The 13,448-nt window shown below is 36.0% G+C and overlaps 1 protein-coding gene across 6 annotated transcripts in view; it reads right to left on the reverse strand.

The window, feature by feature from the left end:
- Positions 1 to 13,448, reverse strand: part of CD109 (CD109 molecule) — a 168,502-nt gene that overhangs the window by 68,727 nt on the left and 86,327 nt on the right. For all 6 annotated transcript variants that reach the window (XR_002071968.2, XM_053904723.1, XM_053904722.1 and 3 more), the window contains 4 exons: positions 8,022 to 8,061; positions 4,973 to 5,057; positions 630 to 726; positions 220 to 361 (listed from right to left, as the gene is read on the reverse strand). Coding sequence is in view for 5 of the 6 variants with exons in the window: in XM_053904723.1 (XP_053760698.1) it covers positions 220 to 361; positions 630 to 726; positions 4,973 to 5,057; positions 8,022 to 8,061 (364 nt within the window). In the remaining variant the exon portion in view is untranslated. The remainder of the gene's footprint in view (positions 1 to 219; positions 362 to 629; positions 727 to 4,972; positions 5,058 to 8,021; positions 8,062 to 13,448) is intronic.

Here is a 13,448-nt window from a genome sequence, read left to right on the forward strand (position 1 = left end):
ACAAATACCTATCACATGTGGTTGAAAGATAGACTGTCATAGAAAATAAGTTCCCCTTCCTTATGAAAACATTCTGCAAGAGACATTAATTAATAGTCATGACACATTCAGCATTAAGTAGCATCTTTACAAAGGACCCCAAATGAATGTGCTAGTTATAATAAGAAGAGAGAAGAGCACCTTGTAAATAACTTTACCTTCGCTTCAAAGTCTACAAACCTGTAAGTGATTCTGTCACTGTGGCTAAAATTTCCACCGGCCCAGGGGAAGACAGATACATGTATTCAGAAAACCCTTCTGAAAAATCCATTACTTTCTTCATTTCTTCGTCATTAAAAGAGAAGTTTGCAGATCCATTTATCTGTTTTGTTTAAAATAATTCAATTTTACTCTTCACTTTAGCAATTCAAATTTTAGAAATAAAACTCAAACTAAGTCACAAAAATTTGATAGTTCTGGTTCCATTTTAATCACTATAAAAGGGTAAATTCTCATTTGTCCAATGCTAGAAAACTCTTGATTTTATTACATTCAATTTTTTCTTAATTCAGTATTAAATCTTATTTCTATAAAAATTATCACTTATTGTGTTTCCCCATTTGAAGTTATAAGATCTCTGCAGAAGTTACCTTAAAATTTTTCGTAATATTTTTCTTCCTGCCCCAAAAGGATAAAGGTAAAAATGTAAGTGTTACATCTCCTTTCACTGGCTTCCCGTATGTATACCTGAAAAATAATAAATGGTTTTTTCTACATTTTCAACTTGATATTCTCAAAATAGCACATGAAAATATTACTTTCAACAGCATACACTGGCAATGCAACTTAAAAGAATTATATTTTTAAAGATACTCTCACTGCAAATTTTTAAAAGTAAACATAGCTTGGAATATCCTTAATAAATAGTGAACCTTGAAACTAAGTCTCCAAAATGAGAAGACTTTTAACTACAATACTTCAAAACCGTTCATAATACATACTTTACCTCTAACCATTTTAGAGACTCCAGAAAATCTAATCATAACTGCAAGTGACAGTTTCCTGTCCAAAGATCTTTTTTGAATCACGAAATGTTTTATTCCTAGAAGTCTGAACTGGCCCATTAACTGTGTGCCCAGGACACGTCGCAGCTTTTGAACATTTTTAAATGTTAGTTGAAATTTCAATCGCCCAAGGCCCATTGTTGCACGTTCCGATATTAACCAGGAGGGTTTACTAGACCGAACATACTGGAGCACCAAAATGTGCTCATGGCTATCAAAACTTGAATTTTTGCAGAAAAATGTAAAAGAAGAGTCATTTTCTTTACCCATAGTACCAAAATTATCTTCTTGAATCAACTCTCATCTCTGCTGCTTTACGTTCCATGTATTAATTTTATTCCTCTAATGATGGGAAATCTCTTCATGTGAAACAGAGAGGCAGTCTTTGGTAAACCATTTTACTGCCAGAAAGCCTTTTTTAAAATGTGTTTCCTGGGTTCCTTCCATCTCTATTGTGTAATAAATGCTCCGCCAAACACGGAAGTCAATTTTGCTTTGCACTCTATAAATCTAACAGTAAACTCCTGTTTCCTGAATCCATTAGTTGAACATGGAAACAGCCCCTCATCTGGATCAACTCAACTCAAAAGCCAATGGTAAAATATAGCACATTCCAAATTAAGGAGAATAAAATAAATCCATTTTCAAATGTATCACCCAAATGAAGACAGTAAAGTTAGTGGAAATCCTGCTCAGCAACTTCAGCACCAATTCATTCATTCAAAAGAGAGTCCTCAAACTTAGTATCACTTTGTGCCTTGTTAAAGACTAAATAAATGAATAACTAGGATACCGGGACATAATACTGTAAAAGAGTTATATCACATGATCGTACAGGGGGCTTGAAAATCCAGACATAATTTAAGGTATTCTCAGACACAAATTTTTTTTTTTGTTGTTTAAATGTCAAGCAGATTTAGCTTTCTACACCCTAAGTTAATCATAATAATTGGGAAACAAGGATACTGACAGTTATTGTCCTAAATAAATCTGGAAGCATTTGGAATAAACTAATGATTCAGAAAATAATAGTTTGGCAACATTTAAAAAAGCAAATCACACATATTCTAGGACCGTATCATTAACAAAACAAGGATTTTTTTTAAAAAGCCATAGGACAAAAGATTTACAAAATGATACATAAAAAATTGAGCCTATCAATTTTTCTCCCACTTTTTTTTCCATGTCATTTCCAGGATACAAATGTCTCAATTCATCAAATAATAAATACATTTAAATAAACTTTAGATTAAAGAATATTTTTTTAATTTTACTGTCTGCAGAATATACAGAAATAACTAGATGTGTGCTATGTTATTTTCTTTACAGTCCTCTAGAACTTTCTGTGGTTAGCAGAAAAGAGTCCATTATTTATTTTAATGAGGTGGGAATAGTGAGCAGATGTTCACATCAAAGCTAATAAACAAATGCAGATTTTTATTCATATCAATTAAAGATTTCAAAAGAAAAAAAAAAAAAAGACTGTTAACCTTCTCTGGGAAATTTCCAGCAATGCTCTTTACATTAACTATGCCTCGATGGGACAGATGGCTACTAGCAAAAGAAAGCCCAAACTGTTTAGCATCTGTTCATAGGATCATCATCCCCATCATCATTTCCATCTTTTCTGGGACACAGTATTTATAGAATAGGCCTATGCCAATTTTTATAGACTGATAAAAGACTCAGCTGGTCAAAAGATTTCCTTAATCTGTTGCAAAGATATACAGTATATCCTCAATGTGAATGTAAGCCAGCCTCCCACAATTATGTAAGCCAATTCCTTGCAACAATCTCTTAATATATATCTTCTACTGGCTCTACTTTTCCGGTCGAACCTTGGCTGATACGCATACTAACGAAAATGATGTGAGTACAATGTGGTGAATGCTAAAGAAATACTAGGGGCCATCACTATGGTCATGCTGTTCTCAGGCATTAGTATTTCAAAGAGGCTTAACAAACAAGAATCAGGATAAAACTACAAGGGTTCTTTTTTTTTTTTAATCTAATTGGTTTTATTAAGCGATTCATGAATCAGCAGCATCCCCTCTAGCAAGTAAAGAGATGCTCCTGTAAGGGTTCTTACTACACTAGCGGGGAGGAGGGTGTCAAGAGACCCACACTCCCTAAAATTATATATAAAACTTTCTGAAGAGTTAGCAGAGTTTAAGAATCACTGTTCTAACTGATTGTAGTGAATCCCTGGCACAGCCCTTGGAAAACCAGAAACAGAAGCAAAGAAGGCATCCATACTCAACCTAATCCGCAAGGACCCTGATGGTCTGTGTAGATTTGTACTCACTGTTTTATAAACACTAGTCAAGAAACTCAAAATAAAACCCAGACAGAATCCTTAGCCTTTAGCTAAGATCAAGGGCAGGATAATAATTATGTAAAATGCAGGCATTTATGTGTTTTCTAAACCATAAGTCCATCCATGGTACCCAAATTCATATTGCAAGCCACCTCTTAGTTGAACACAGGCAGAAAACTAAGTTGTATATAAATTGTAGACACATTTTTGCCTTTGTGTGTTGCATGGTTTTCACGTGGTTTTTTTTGACAAATAAAATCTGAAGCAGAGGTCCTCAGAATGTTTTGTCTGTGGGCTGCTTCCACAGGAGACTCACGCCCATCATTGCCACTGTCACAAATCCTCACCAAGAGAGGAATATGGTGATGAGCAAGCAGTAAGAGGGAGTCTAGTGTCTATGAGATATTACAAATAAAGTCTGAAACTAAATACATTTCAGAAACCAAAGCACAGCTACTGACCCATCAAAAGTGAGAGCTACAGAAGGTCAGTCCTGGAATAAGCCCAGCCCACACTTTTTGAGAACCACTAGTCTGGGACTCTGAGGATGCTTTTTGCCTTAGTAAAACGAAATGCGATCTGTCCGAGCCACCGGATCAAAATCATGAGCGCCATGATACATCTGTCATATGGCGGGGGGGGGGGGGGGGGGGGGGGGGGGGGGTTGGAATCTCTCTGTGTACATCTGCTGAAATGATGAGGAGTGTGAACTATTTACTCATTTGCTAACTGCAATAAGACAACCAAATCCCTCCCCCATGATTCAACCTCCATTGTTGATAGAAAAAAAAAAAAATTAGGATTTAAGAAGAGGTAGGGTGCCTAGATGGCTCAGTTGTTATGCATGTGACTTGGGCTCAGGTCATGCATGATCTCACTGTTCATGAGTTTGAGTCCACATCAGGTGAGCTCGAGCCCCACTTTGGGTGAGTCCCACTTCTCTCTTTCTCTCTCCCTGTCTCCCTCTCTCTCTCTGCCCCTGGCTCACTTGCACCCTCTCTCTCTATCAAAAAAGAAAAAAAAAAAAAAAAAGAAGTAAGTAGGAGGGCCTGGGTGGCTCAGTCAGTTGAGCATCTGACTTTGGCTCAGGTCATAATCTCAGTCTCACAGGGTTTGAGCCCTGCATCAGGCTCTGTGCTGACAGCTCAGAGCTTGGAGCCTGTTTCGTGTTCTGTGTCTCCCTCTCTCTCTCTGCTCCTTCCCTGCTTGTGCTCTGTCTCTGTCCTTCAAAAATAAATAAACATTAAAAAAAAATTTTTTTTAAAAGAAGAGGTAAGTAGCCTCTATCCTCTATGTCAGCTGAATTAAGAATAAAGATACAACTTTCTTTTTTAATCTGGAACAATCTATAATATAGATCCCCTGACTCATCTGAGAAAGACAGTTGTTCATGGGAAATATTTTAGGACTGGATCAGCTTGGAAGCAGACAGATGGGTGCAAAGAACTGTGCAGACATGTTCCATGCTTAATTATTTAATACAGATATTTGTTTCCTGCCCATTGGGGTATTTTAATAAGCAGAACATTGTGCTAACACTCTGGAGTATATAATGAGCTCTCTGTCAGACAGTTTTATAAGAGCATTATCCATAAAAAAAAATGATACTTACTTTGCTGTGACAGTACCATTTAAGCTCTTAGAATTCAAAGAACAGTATAATGGTGTCTGCAAAGTAACTTCAAATTTTGGTAATACTGGAAAAGAGAAGCAAGGATAAATATCTTAATCTATTTTACTATCATTTTTAGCTTAACAAAATAAAGACTAAATAGTTCTAAAGGAGTCAACAATCCGTACTCTTTGAACCTAGATTCCTTAGAATCCAAACACACATTAACACAGATGAAAAGCACTGCAGTTCACCCTTACAAGGCTGGTGATGGACAGTGACAGTGGGGGCCAGTTGGTGAGGACGCTTGTGTCAGTAGAAGCTTCTCATCAATAGAATCTAAATTGTATCCAGAACCCTAGATGCTAAGGCTCTGAATGCTGGGAGACCAGGCATTCATTCAACCATCACCCATCAGTGCTGCCTTACGGTGTATTAAAATACTTGCACATCACATGTGCTTCTACCACAGCTCCTTCCCTAGGACCATTCTCCAACTTGGTTACTAAAAGCACATCTTGGGGCCTCAAGACTCTCCCTCTACGTGTGCTACATATGCAGCCATGCAGAATCTTTATTTTTTGAGGCAATCAAAGGCAAATCTTGTGACAATCTAATGTAATGAATTGCTATGAAGAGAAAGTTATGTAGTAGAATTTCTAAGTTAATCACTAAGATATAGCTACAAAGTAATGATGCTTCCTGTATGACAGTGATTCCTTTTGGCAATCCCAAAGCTAAAAACCTCCACTTTGGTCAGCTTTATATAATCAAGATATGAGATATTTTACAAATACGAACACTATTTGATATAAAGCATACCATCAGAGTAAAAAAAATTTTGTATCCTTCCAGTCTAATAGAAATGTTTTTCTCTAACTTCACTAGCTATGAAGAAGAAATAGATCAGTCTCATTACAAAGCATCCCACCATTCAATTAATATAAGAAAAGTATCAAGGAGACCAATGCATCAACAATATAGATCAGACCTCCAGCTCCAAACCAGGCCAAAGGCCCTTAGTCTGTCAAGAAAGCCAAAAAAGGCCAGGAAAGCCAAAAGAGCCACACGATCCTCTCAGAAGTGGAATTTCCTTAGAATAAAGAATTCTGATGTCCCCTCCTCAAACATCATAGGTTGGCAATCAATTCCCCACCTCTATCATATCCAATTCAACAACATATAACCACCCAGCACCACCTCTATGTGAAATGAAAATAGCCTAGGGGCGCCTGGGTAGCTCAGTTACTTACGCCTCAGACTTTTGATACAGGCTTAGGTCATGATCTCACAGCTCTTGGGTTTGAGCCCCACGTTGGGCTCTGTGCTGACAGTGCAGAGCCTGCTCAGGATTCTCTTTCCCTCTTTCTCTGCCCTTCCCCTGCTTCCTCTCTCTCTCTCTCTCAAAATAAATAAACATTTTTTAAAAATAAAAAATAAAGTTAAAAAATAGTCTATAAAAACCGTGGCCACCTCTGATTTATTCTTTTAGGTCAGGGCTCTCCAAAATAAATAAAATGTGAGCCACGTATAATTTTAAATTTCTAGTAGCCACATTTAAGAAGTAAAAAGAAGCAGGTTAAGTTAATTTTTGTAACATTTTATTTAATGCCACATGCCGAAAATATTATCATTTCAACATGTACTCGATATAAAAAGTTATTATTAATGAGCTCTTTTCCTTTCTTCTTTTTGTACTAAGTCTTCAAAATTTGGTCTTTTACCCACTTAGAGCACATCTCCACTTGGACTAGCCACACTTCAAGCACTCAATAGCTACATGTGGTAAGTGACCCCCAAAGTGAACAACACAGTTACAGATTAGGGGGCAGTAAATGATAACCAGCATGAGCTAAGAATAGTTTTTACATTTTTAATTTGTTGGAAAAAATCAAAAGGCAAATATTTTATGACGTGAAAATTATAGGAAAATTTAATTTCTGTGTCTATAAATAAAATTTTTCTAGATCACAGCCACATTCACTCACATATTGTTATGGTTGCTTCCTGCTACAATAGCAAAGTTGAATAGTTATGACAGAGACCTATGGCCCACAAAACCTATTACTATTTGGCCCTTCTTTTTTTTTTAAGTTTTATTTATTTTTGAGAGAGAAAGCATTAGCAGGGGGGGGGCAGAGAGAGAGGGAGACAGAGAATCCTAAGTAGGCTGTGCGCTGACAGCAGAGAGCCCAATGCAGGGCTTGAACTCACGTACCGTGAGGCTCTGACCTGAGTTGAAGTCGGACACTTGTCCGACTGAGCCATTCAGGCGCCCCAATATCTGGCCCTTTCTAGAAAAAAAAAATTTGCTGACCCCTGTTCTAGGGGATCATGAGACTTAGGAAGTGACAGTGCTATATAAGATATGTGGAGCCTGAGCCACAAAAGTGTAAACAAACTACTTTCCAGAATTTCTATTCCCTGAATGAGACACAATGTCAAAAAGTGACACAAATCAAATGAAAAAGCTCATGTGTAACCTCAAAATAGCCATTCAAGTTATAACTAATAGTGAGATCCTATACTTTCATGCTCATCTTTCCTTCCCTCCAACCACCAACGAAATAGTTGGGCCACACTGTTTTTATCTGTGCATGACTGTGATATAAACATGACAGCTGCAAGAAGAGTATTTACTCAAATTAAACAGTTTTACCAATTGGAAAAACAGATTTACCAATTAAACAGATTGTCTTTACCAAAGCTGACCAAATGAAAAATATGGGAAATAACTAATGTTATGTTTTTAAAAATTACAAATCTTTAAATATGTTAAGATCACAACCAAGTACAAAAAAGAAAAATTATGCATAAGAGAGACCATATAATGAGACTATAGGTGATCTGTTTCCTACTTTTTTTTCTTTACAACGACCTTTTATATCTTTTAAAAAAGAAAAAAAATAAATTAGGTCTGTAAGAAACACCAGGATTTTACTTTCACTAGGATTTTTACTTTAAATAACATATCTCTTAGAAATTTCTCTTATCTCTGTGAAAAGTAACAAATATTTTTTTCCTTCAAAATAAACTGAAGAACTCTTACCATATTCTGAAACCTGAAATGATTGATAATATGTCTGGTCCTATTGGGAGGAAGAAAAAAAAAGACAAGAAAACATGTGAGTTCTTATTTACTTATTTTGCTTGCTTACTTACCTGTATTAAAAAGATTCAGAAAATTATTTTTAACTGTGTTTATAATGATTTAATGAGCAAAACAGTTTATTTTAATTTCTGGAAGTTTATTTTTAGTCATCCACAACATGAAGCCTATGAGATTTCTTGATTTTTTCTTGTCAATTTACTATCATAAAAAGATGGCCTGTTTCGGGGCACCTGGGTGGCTCAGTCGGTTAAGCATCCAAACTCGGCTCAGGTCATGATCTCATGGTCTGTGGGTTTGAGTCGCACGTCAGGCTCTGTGCTGAAAGCTCAGAGCCTGAAGCCTGCTTTGGATTTTGTGTCTCCCTCTCTCTCTGCTACTCCCCTCAAAAAATAAATAAATAAATATTACAAAAAAATTATTTAAAAAAAATGACCTACCTATATTTCACTGCATTTGAACAAATTGCTTAATTTGACTTCCATCATTTGTAAAATGAACACTAAATTAGATAGTTTAGGAATTTACGAAGCAAGAATAACACATGTCAAACTATGACTTCAGATTTGTTCTGAATATAACTCTCAAAAAAAAATCAATGTATAAAGTTACACATAATTCAAGTATTTACACATAATCAAAAATACAAAATCATCATGGGCCAACATCTTCTACCTTTCAAATTCCTTGGATTATTTTCTAATCCAACTCCTAAAACACTGCATTCTACCCTATTTTAACAAATATTGTTAATTATTTCCTTTTCCAAGATCAACAAGAAAACATGTGGCCTATTATTATATCATTTTTTCTAATTCCCCATATTTCTGTACACTCTAAATCTATGATTAACACATCAAATAGAACCTCTTCAAAATAGCTAAGGAGTTCCAAAAATAAAATTTGTATTCTAGGGTTGCCTGAGTAGCTTAGTCAGTTAAGCATACAACTGTTGATTTTGGCTCAGGTCATGATCTCACAGTTATGAGATCAAGCCCCACATAGGGCTCCATGCTGAACGTGGGCCTGCTTGGGATTCTCTCTCTCTGCCCCTTCCCCACTCATATACAAGGGCCCGCATACTATCTCTCTCAAAATAAATAAACTTAAAAAAAAATTGTATTCTAAATCTGATTCCCTATGTTTATCAAAGCAAATACACAGATGCAGCTACAAAATACTAGTTTTTTAAAAATCATCCTTGGTTAATCAAGCAACCGTACACCAAGTTGTTTCTTAATCCTAAAAGATGGATAGAGTTCATTGCAAAGTATAAAACAAATGTAACTACTTATATGCTAACAAAATAACTGTCTGAAACTTGGTTTTGATGATATCACTTAAAGTAGATCCCTAATCTTTGACAAAGCAGGAAATGACACCCAACGGAAAAAAGACAGTCTCCAACAAATGGTGCTGGGAAAACGGGATGGCGACATGCAGAAGAATGAAACTGGACCACTTTATTACATCATACACAAAAATAAATTCAAAATGGATGAAAGACCTACATGTGACACAGGAAACCATCAAAATCCTAGATGAGGACAGGCAGCCAACTTCGCCAGAGGCAAGAGAACAAAAGCAAACATGAATTATTGGGACCTCATCCAGATAAAAAGCTTCTGCACAGTGAAGGAAACAACCAACAAAACTAAAAGGCAACCAACAGAATGGGAGAAGATATTTGCAAATGACATATCAGATAAAGGGTTAGTATCCAAAATCCATAAAGAACTTATCAAACTCAACACCCAAAAAACAAATAATCCAGTGAAGAAATGGGCAGAAGACATGAATAAACACTTTTCCAAAAAAGACATCCAGATGGCCAACAGACACATGAAAAGATGCTCAACATCACTCATCATAGGGAAATACAAGTCAAAAGCACAATGAGATACCACCTCACACCTCTCAGAATGGCTAAAATTAATAACTCAGGAAACAACAGATGCTGGCAAGAATGCAGAGAAAGGGGAACACTCTTGCACTGTTGATGGGAATGCAAACTGGTGCAGCCACTCTGGAAAACAGAATAGAGGTTTCTCAAAAAATTAAAAATAGAACTACCCTATGATCTAGCAATTGCAGTCCTAGGTATTTACCCAAAGGATTAAAAAAATACAGATTCAAAGGGGTACATGCACCCTGATGTTTACTGCAGCATTATCAACAACAGCCAAACTACCAAAAGAGCCCAAGTGTCCACCAACTAAAGAATGGATAAAGAAGATCTGGTATATATATATATATGTGTGTATGTATGTGTGTGTATATATATATATATATATATATATATATATATATATATATATATATGCACGCACAATGGACTATTACTTAGCCATCAAAAACAATGAAATCTTGCCATTTGCAACAATGTAGATCGAGTTAGAGTGTATTATGCTAAGGAAAATAAGTCAGTCAGAGAAAAATACCATATGATTTCACTCCTATGTGGAATTTAAGAAACAAAACAGATGAACATATGGGAAAGTGGGAAAGAGAAGAAAGGGAAACAAACCATAAGAGACTCTTAATGATAGAGAACAAGCTGAGGGTTGACAGAGGGAGGGAGGTAGGAGATAGGGTAGATGGGTGATGGGTGCTAAGAAGGGCACTTACTACGATAAGCATTTGGTGTTATAAGTAAGTGATGAATCACTGAATTCTGCTACTAAAACCAGTATTGTCCTGTATGTTAACTAACTAGAATTTAAATTTAAAAAAAAATAATAAATAAAAATAAAAGGAAAAAAACAAATTTTCATTTACTTAAAAAAAATAATAATAAATAAAGTAGATCCCAGAGAAATTGTGTTGATCAAAGTCTTAATAATCTACAGATTTGCGGCTTGTATTTTAAATTGTTTTCATGCCCTATATAGGAATGTTATAAAATACATGTATTTAGTTCAGTTATAAATTCTAATTTCTCATCCTCAAAAATCAAATCAAGAAGGTGATCTACCTGTATTGCCTATTTTACTTACAAACATAAGAAATCTAGTCCTTAGGGGTGCCTGCATGGTTCAGTTGGTTGAGCATCTGACTCCTCATTTGGGCCAAGGTCATGATCCCAGTTTCATGGGATCAAGCCCCTCATCCGGCTCTGTGCTGAGCATGGAGCCTGCTTAAGATGCTCTCTCTCTCCCTCTGCCCCTCTCCCCGACTCGTGTTCTCTCTCTCTACGTCTCTCTCTCTCTCTAAAATTAAAAAAAAAATTTTTTAAAGAATTCTAGTCTTTAATTTTTGCTTTATTACTAAGGTCAGCAGGTGAGTCTACAGAATAAGTAATTTTATAACAATGATGATGTCTCTGTCAAGTTAAATATATCGCAAACACTAAGTGAGTACTACATGAAAAATACTACATGAGGCTATGTAAAGACAAATTACAGTCCTCAGCATAGGAGTGTCAATTGAGAGATGGAGATACACATAGTAAAGAGCAATAATGCAAGACTGACAGTGTCCTGCAGTTTCATGCATTGTGCTTTGTCTCTTAGTCTCTCCTATGCTAGACCCACACATACTTCCATCTCTACTCATTTTCCAAGACATAGTTCAAATATTCCCTGAATCCCCAATCTAAAAGCAATCTCAGCACTCTAAGCCTCAATGTTCTTTAGTCCTTCCTTCTGTCCCTTTTTACCCTGTAAAAAGTGTATCATAAATAGGTATGTAGTTTATCTTCCTGAAAGTTCTTTGATGGCCAGCTTCATGCTGAATAATTTTTTATCCTTTATAGTTTACCCCATGAAGTGCCAACCCAACACAAGAGTTCTCTTGATACTCTTAAGGATCTTTCTGACTCCTTCCTTCCGTCCTTAGTGGTCCCTCTTTCTGCTCCCGAAATGTTGGCCCTACCCACCCTGAGCCCAATACTGTTCTAATTCTCCAGACCCTTAAGTGAGCTCATCAACTCTCATGGTTTTAACTGCCATCTCTATACTAAAGAAACCTAAATCTTTATCTCTAGCCTATACCTCAGCCCAGAGATTCAGACTCAAATCCACTTTCTGGACATTTCTATCCAAATGTCCTACAAAATGTCCTGGACTTCTTTAACTGCATTTAGCCTCCTCCAGGGACCTTTTCACCTTTCCCCATATTAGGTTAGATATGGTTCCCTCCCATAATAACTTGTATGTAACTCCATCATTTTACTTACCACAATACAATTATCTGCTTCATATCCATCTCCTATAACAGACTATGAAATTTTTGGGAACACAGCACCTATTCAGCATGCCTTCAAGGTTTGTTGAATGAATGTATGTATAAAATGAACAAATTGATTTTGTCCCTAGGCTGGTTCTTATGGGGCTCTTTAGATTGGCCTCAATTATCACACAGTATCTCCTGCCAGAAATTGAAATAACCTTCTCATATGAAGAATCAGACAACACTGACAAGACTCAGCCATTTGTGAAATGGCCCATAGAGTAACCTTAACTCTCCGCCTTGTGTCTGAAAGGAATATAAATGCCAAGTGGAAGAAGCCAACATCATGGAAACCTGGGGGGAAAAGGCAGCAAAAAAAAAAAAGTGCTTCTTTTCACTATCATTTTAAATTGTTCCAATAAATCACAAAATCATTTTGTAACTAAGTGCTGACAGGGTGCTTTGTAGCAGATGAGGTTTTCCCAGGGTGTTTATAAGTGGTGAAATGCAAATCAAGAAATAAATTACTTTACTGTCCAAAGGGTTTGAAAAACAGAAAAATGGATTTTGTAATTTTCAACATATTGTCCATTAGGCAATCAGGTCATACCAATTTTCACAATGAGTTGTTATTTTTATTAAATATTTTTATAAAACATATAATCAGGAATGGTAGAAGATACTGAAACACTTAAAACTAATAGAAATTTATGTCATAAATAACCATAAAAACACTGATGCTGAGTACTTTCATAAGGATAAAAGAGATATGTGCAAACTTTTTCTATAAAGGGCCAGATAGGAAGCATTTTAGGCTTTACAAGCCCATATGGTCCCTGTTGCAACTATTCAACTGTGCACTGAGGTAGCAGGTAAACAATGAGACTGTGTTCCAATAAAACTTTATTTACAAAAACAGACATTGGGCTGGATTTGGCCTGTAGGCCAAGGTTTGCGGAATGCTAGTCTAAAAAGTAAAATTGTTCTATGCTAATTCTAGCTGAACTAAATTGACTAACCTTAACTGAAAACATGGAGAAGAAAGAAAAGAAAAAAAAAAAAACAGAGCTTGTGTATGAAGCACAATTTCATTTACTAAATAATTTTCCTTCAGCTCCACAGAAACAATCTGATTCAAAATGAGTTTTCATGTTTATTCTAGCTCATCAAATATAGTTCGTGCTCATTCACTCTGCC

Source organism: Panthera pardus, unplaced genomic scaffold (genome assembly GCF_024362965.1).
Source record: "Panthera pardus isolate Hobbes unplaced genomic scaffold, ASM2436296v1 HiC_scaffold_17, whole genome shotgun sequence".
In the NCBI taxonomy this organism is placed as follows: Eukaryota; Metazoa; Chordata; class Mammalia; order Carnivora; family Felidae; genus Panthera; species Panthera pardus.